General features: G+C 36.6%; 1 protein-coding gene across 1 annotated transcript; it reads right to left on the bottom strand.

Annotated features, from left to right (window-relative positions):
• Positions 1 to 878: 878 nt before the first annotated feature.
• Positions 879 to 6,960, bottom strand: LOC107035693 (dihydrolipoyl dehydrogenase, mitochondrial). Its single transcript, XM_015253240.1, has 6 exons — positions 6,791 to 6,960; positions 6,295 to 6,583; positions 4,575 to 4,941; positions 3,166 to 3,510; positions 1,743 to 1,834; positions 879 to 1,554 (listed from the first exon to the last, which is right to left on the bottom strand). Exons 1-6 carry the CDS (start codon positions 6,827 to 6,829, stop codon positions 1,163 to 1,165), a joined length of 1,524 nt encoding a protein of 507 aa, XP_015108726.1. The 5' UTR covers positions 6,830 to 6,960; the 3' UTR covers positions 879 to 1,162.
• Positions 6,961 to 7,268: the final 308 nt, after the last annotated feature.

The raw sequence follows: 7,268 nt of genomic DNA, 5'->3' as shown, positions 1-7,268 counted from the left end.
AGTGCCACACTCGGTACTGTTTGTGAGCGCCCAGCGTTGCCGCTTCTGACGTTTTCCATGTTGATGTTTTAGCGCAATTGCCGGCAACAATGGCGGACACCGGTGGGAGAGAGTCACGTGATTGTTTTGGGAGGGAGTTTTGAATTTCATTGTTGGGGTCTGGGGGATTGTTGGAAAATTTCGTGCTCAGTGATTGAATCAGGACTCGAGAACAATAAGACTCCCTTTCCGTTTCACAAAAATACAATAACAAAATTAACAAATATATATCTAAAATAATGAATTAAGAATAAAATAAAATAAATGATTGTAAGGTCATGAACATATTTACAAAAAACGAAAATCATTAAATACATGTCACAACCAATCAAACAACATGAAACCCCAAATTAGAGACCAAGTCCGCGTGAAGACTGTAAATCAATATTAATTCAAAATGATAGGGGAGCATGGGGCAAAATGAAACACGGGGCAAAATGAAACAGTGGGAAAATCTCGTCATCTAAAGGAGATAGGACATTTTTGAAGAGGACCTTTTTTGTAGCTTGTAAAATTCTCTACAAAAAAGGCTTCCATGAAAATCCTCCTATCTCCCTTGGATCACAAGATTTTCTTGCTGTTTCATTTTGCCCCGTGTTTCATTTTGCCCCACCGTCCCCTAGAATCTTGGCAATACTTTTCAGATATGTATCAATCTCATCACGATTGTAGGTTTCAACAACAGCTTTAAGGCGAAGATCACAATCACCGTAAGCTTTTTTCCCCTGAGCAGAAATAACATAAAATAGAATAAAAACACAGAAATTGGTGCAAAGAAAAAAATTCTGAGCGGCAATGTTCCGGGAAAAAGGATCCGGGCACCTAAATAACGAATCACCTCGTGGTTCAACGAATTTATTTTTAATAAATACAATTAATCGATCGTACAGAGCCGAGGGCGTCGTCCCCCTCAAGATGATCAACCTTCCTTTATTATTCAAATTATTTACAACCCACCAATGTCACGGGTCTGAGCGAAAGTGCAATGTCCATTGAATTTCACAAAAGTGCTCCAATTACTCTCTCATCTCTGCTCATCGTCCTTCTCTTCAGACTAGGGGTTAAAGGCTAAGTAAAAGATGAATTTCACTTTTCTGTCGTTTGAATTCTTCGATGAAGTCGCTTAAAAGTTGATGGGTTTGCCGAAGTAGGCGGCGAGGTGAGCTTCCCTGAGGGCCTCAGAGCACGTGGGATGGGCGTGACAGACTCTCGCGACGTCCTCAGCACTTGCACCGTACTCCATCGCGAGAACAGCTTCATTGATGAGCTCACCAGCAGCTGGCCCAATCATGTGGACCCCCAGGATCTTGTCGGTGCTGCTGCAGGCCAGAACCTTGCAGAAACCGTCCGTCTCGAGGTTTGTCTTGGCTCTCGAGTTTGCCATGAAGGGGAATTTGCCCACTTTGTAGTCGATTCCTTCTTTCTTGAGGTCCTCCTCGGTCTTGCCGACCCAGCCCACCTCTGGGTGGGTGTAGACGACACTTGGGACGCAGTTGTAGTCGATGTGAACAGCACCTGGTGATTGGAAAAATATTTTTTATTTAATATTTCTTGACGAATTGGTGAGATTTCGGCATTTCTCTTTCAATTTTTAACTGATTTCAGCCGGCCATCCTTACATTTTATATACAAAGTGTTTATGTATTTGTGTTTGTGTACTTTCATGGAATTCTGGAGGGAATGAGTATTTTTTTAGCTCTTACCGCCAGCAATGCCTTCTACTGTGATGATTCCCTCATCCTCAGCCTTGTGAGCCAACATGGGTCCGTGAATGCAATCACCAATTGCATAAATACTGTAAAACGATTTAAATAACTCAATTATTCGATAAAAAGGATTTTTAGGACTCAAATTATTCAAGCATGACTCTTCCAGCTCAAAGATCTCGATGTAAATAGTTGAGAATGGGGGACTGAACATAGTTTGTCAAAAGTAAAAGTGGATTTTAATATTGGTTAGCCTTTTGACAGGATTTACTAGCTGAATATTGAGATATATTAGACTGTAAAAATGTAAAAGTGTAAAATGTATATGCAATTTCTCTCTTTAACATGTAACACGTTTGTATTCGTAAATATATTTTATATTTTGTGGAACAAAGGGAAGGGGAAAAATTTTAAAACCGGAGAGGGTATACATCTGGACCAAATAAATTATTCAAGCATGAAATATCGTAATAGAACTAATTGACTGTGTTCCGTTGATTCTGTAAAGGTGAGATTACAGCAGAACATGACTAACGCCAGGAATATTTGTCGATTATTTTAGAGTTATTAAGGATACCCTTGAATTGAAGGGATTCAGTTCAGTAAATTTCACGATTTACACAACAGTTCTTCTCATATTTCTCTCTAAAAAGTATATTTAAAGATAATTCCATAATTGACAAAGAAACATGATTAAAAAATGACACCTTTGACAATGAAGAACAGGCACTCAAATATTTTTTAACGGGCTGATTAAAGCAGACGAAAACCAACTCTAGAAATATTTTCAGACCATTTCAGAATTATTAAGGTTCTTCACATGAAGAACTTCTGATCCATAAATTTCATGATTTACACAACAGCTCTCCTCATATTTCTCTCTCTAAAGAGCATTTTATTATTATTATTATTATTATTATCGTTTATTGGAGAAAATTTAGAATTTTTAGAGGTAATTTTATAATTACAGAAGAAACACGATTAAAAAATGCCACCTTTGACAATGAAGAACTGGAATTCTCAAATATTTTTAAAAAGGCGATTAAAGCCGACGTAAACGAACTCTAGGAATATTTGTGGACGGCATAACAGTTCTCCTCACAATTCACTCTAAAAAGTCTTTTAATTTTTTTATTGATAATTTCATAATCAACCAAGAAACATGATTAAAAAATGACACCTTTGACAATGGAGAACAGTAATTTTCAAATATTTTTTAAATGCAGAGATATTTATCAAGTTGTACTTCCCCTGAAAAATCTCATATCTTATAGCAACATAAAGAAAGCCTTTGGACATTTTTCTAAACTCAATCAGTATCAGATATCTTTACAAAATACAGCCCCTGGAAATTCCCCATTAGATTAGCGCCACGAACGATCATTAATTTTATTGAATCCACTATTTGATTTAAACTCACTTGGGTACTACAGTCTGGAATCTGTTGTTAACCGGCACTCTTCCCTTCTCGTCCCTCTCAATCCCCAAATCCTCGAGTCCCAAGTTCTGAGTATACGGCCTCCTGCCCACACATACCAGCAGAACATCGCAGCCCAGAGTCTCTGTCTTGCTGGGATCCTTGGCATCCTCAATCGTCACATCAATTCCATCGCCGGTTTTCTTAGCTGCTGTCACCTTGTTCCCAAGTTTGAAAGTGAGTCCCTGTTTGGCGAGGACCTTCTGGAGAGTTTTGCTCACTTCCCCATCGATTCCTGCACCTCCTATCGATGGCATGAATTCAACAGCAGTGACTTCTGATCCCAACCTTTGGGAGAAAGTAATTTATTCAATAAAAAATGGGATTTATTGATATTAAACATTTGGGAATAACTTCTGGGGGTCAGGACGGCGTCAACAAAATTATTCCAGCAAATGACGACGCCAAAATGCCGAGTGATAATGAATTAAGCATTAATTGGGGGAAATTATCGACTTATGAATAATAATTCATCATTATTTTATTGTTATTGTAATGCATTTCAGAATTATCCTCTTAAGGATATCCAAGTATTTGGATCATTTTCTTCTGCTGAAATAGATTTCAACATTTACCATTTAATATTAGAGCTTTCATTCACTCTTATTAATTTATTTTTTTATTTTTAACGGAATTTATTGCAAGGAAAATGCAAAGAAAATTATTTTCTTACAATAGGCCACCGCCTGAGGGCCTTCAGTTAACAGTCTTATCATTTAACTGAAGATCTAAACTTAATTCTCTCTCTGATAAAAATTTCAAAAATCTGGAGAAATTATGAAGGATTGCTCTTTGAGAAAGATTCCTGAAATAATCGGAAAATGAAAATGTTAAAGACTACGTTTTCCCATCAATAATTTCTAAACATTCAATTCATTCTAAAAATATTTTTCGAAATTCTCATAAATTCTTTAAATTCCGAAATTTTACTAAATTTAGATTTCATTGCGAAAAAAATAAGGTTTAGAGAGAAATTATAAGAGAGAAATGTTGGAAAAAAAACAATTTTCAAGATAAAATTTCAATGACACTGATTTTTTTAGAATTTTTCTATTATTTCGTGGATGTGAAAGAATTATTTTTTAGTTATTTATAATAAGTACTGACCAATCATTATTGATCAATAATAATCAATCATCATTATATCATGATACTAATGAACGTCTCCTAAAAATCACGAATTAACGTCTCGCCAATTGCAAAATATCATAAATTGAAATTAAAATTGAATTGAAATTAGAACTGAAATTGAAAAAAAGTGTCAATATTTTATATTAAAATCCCTCATCATGAGATAATTTTTAAATGAACAACTGAAGTTTTGAGAATGAGAATAAATTGTTTGTAGATACCTTTGCCAGACAGATCCCAATTCGAGCCCAATAACCCCAGCACCGATGACAATCAGTCTTTTGGGTACTGGATTTAACGAAAGAGCCCCTGTGGAAGAGACAATGGTCTTCTCGTCCACCTCGATTCCAGCGAAAGGAGTCACCTCGCTCCCAGTGGCAATGATGATGTTTTTGGTGTTGATGGTGGTCTCCACAGAACCGTCAGGCCCCAGAGCACTCACTTGGTTCTTCCCCGTTATCTTCCCATGCCCCTTCACCCACTCGACTTTGTTTTTCTTGAATAAACCGGCGATTCCCCCCGTCAATGCCTTCACCACGGTGTCCTTCTGCTCCAGAAGCTTGCCAAGGTCCAATTTAACGTTTTCAACTGTGAAAATATTTTGGTAAAAACCGGTGTTTACGCTTGTGTTATGAGTCGACTCTTACATTTCTTTAAATTATGGAATTATCTCTGGAGGATAATCTATTCTCATCAAACTCATGTCGTAATTAGCAATATTTTACGAATTACAGTCCATTATTCGTGAAATACATTCGAAATTATTGTTGAAATATTTTGTAAACTAGTGAGAGTTGGGATTGAAACATTAATAAGCTCTTTTTGTAAGTGAGAAAGATTCGAAAGAAGCTTTTTGGTATTTTCGTCTTTAACACAGTTCGACAAAATTCGGATGCATTCGACCTCGAAAACGAAACCGACCTCATATTACAGATATTTTAATGCTGATTTTCAATTTCTTTTGAGAAATTTTTCTAGCACGTCTAGTTTTCGAGAAAAAAATGTTGAAAAATGGCTGAACTGAACAATTTTAAAAAGTTGTAAAGAAATGAATTTAACCGTAATTTTTTCCAGAAAAAACTATGAGTTAATGAAAATACGATTTGTTTAGATGATTCGATTTCATCCCAATTCGTTGAGTCAAATCCAATCGGGGAGTGAAAAAAATCCTGACAAAGTCCCAATTTCATGGTTTTTCTTATGAAATCAAATGATTTTTATCATGGAAAATTGATTGCTTGCAAATTATTTATAAAAAATGCTTTCAATTTTCCAAAATTGCGAATTTTGAATCATTTTACCAATCTTCCTCCAAAAGTAAACTTTCTAGTTTTCTTCTCAGATTTTTTAAATGTTATCTAACGGTTCAATGTCAAGATTCCAATTCAGACCTGCAAAATTTAAATAATAAAACCATTGTAAATGTCCGGAAAAGTAGGGTCAAATGAGGCTCAAATGAAAGCTCTGATGTTCTATTACAAATGTGTAAAAGCATTTCAATGAAGAAAAAAAAGAAAGTACTTGGATATCCTCAAGTTGATTGGAATCAATATGTTCTTGTTCAAAATGTTCTATGTTCACGTATACGAATTTCTTCTTAGTATTACTATAGAAATTCGCATAAAAAAAATAAAATAAAAATTTCTATAGATTACTAAGGAGGAATTCGTGGGAAGCGATGAAAACTTCTATTGAAAATCCATTATTTTTTTTTATTGCAAAGGGCTGGAGATCCAGCGAAAACTCCGAAAACTTGCATTAGAAAGCGAAGGATTTTCCATAGAAATCTATCCAGACTTCCATTAAAAGACCTTGAAAAATTCGCCGAAATCCATGAAAACTTCAATTGAGAATCGTCATCATCTATGCGATTTCTCTTTCAGACATTTAGGAGTAAAGGATTGACATCTCCTTTTTAAATAAGAGAGTATAAATTCTCACCGATGACTCCACGGTTGTTCAAGTCCCCACTATGTGCCATGTGATAATAATGTGAATTATTGAGAAGTGATTTCGATGGGATACACCCAACATTGAGACAGGTTCCTCCAAGAGTTGGATTTTTCTCGACACAAACAGTCTTCATGCCGAGTTGAGCTGCTTTGATAGCAGCAACATATCCCCCAGGTCCAGCCCCAATGACCACGACATCAGCATCGATGGAGCTGGCATATCTCCTCTGCTGCATCGCCGATATCGTGGGGTTGACGACACGTTTGACAACTGCAGGCTATTAATGAAATAAAATCATCATCCTCAGCTGGATTAATGCAACGATCTGTCAATCGACAGTCGATGCTAGTTCACGTGATATTTGGGGATTATTTTTGGAGTTTTATGCAGCATTTGCCCTTCATCTGGCGCCGAAGGAGTTCGCTTGAAGGTTATCTTCAACATTGAGAGGGAATTGAAGACGTTGAATGAATGATCGACTCACCCTGACTGTTGTCATCATGCTCCAAATGTTCGCCTGCATCCTGACGAATTTTTATACTCCTTCGTTTTGATTCAGGGGAGAGAGAGGATTCGCAGAGGAAAATCGAGACACCAAAGGACAGTGAGCGCACAGTCTCTCTCTCTCGCTCGGTCCTCCGGTCGTTTCGTAATCTTCATTCGCTTTCGATATCTCGAGAAATCGTTTTAGTTTGTTCGTCGAGTGGTAGATGGGGGGATTCCCCTTTGTAATGAAGTTTTCGTTCTTATCGAGGTCAAGCGGCGAGGGATAGATGGCAGTGAATGTCAAAATAAGTGGACAATGAAAGATCTCAATGCATCTTCTTCAGGACTTTGGAAAATGAAGGCGGGAAAAAAATCCAGGAAAATACCGAGAAATCTTCGTGGAATATTCCGCGCAATTTAGATAATCTTCATGAGAATCTCAGGGGAAAAAATGTCGAAAGAAAACAGTTTATAAA

The sequence above is a fragment of the Diachasma alloeum genome, unplaced genomic scaffold (genome assembly GCF_001412515.2).
Source record: "Diachasma alloeum isolate Michigan unplaced genomic scaffold, Dall2.0 Dall_scaffold_00200, whole genome shotgun sequence".
NCBI lineage: Eukaryota > Metazoa > Arthropoda > Insecta > Hymenoptera > Braconidae > Diachasma > Diachasma alloeum.
Note: the sequence above shows the minus strand (reverse complement) of the source record. Positions and strands in the feature narration are given on the sequence as shown.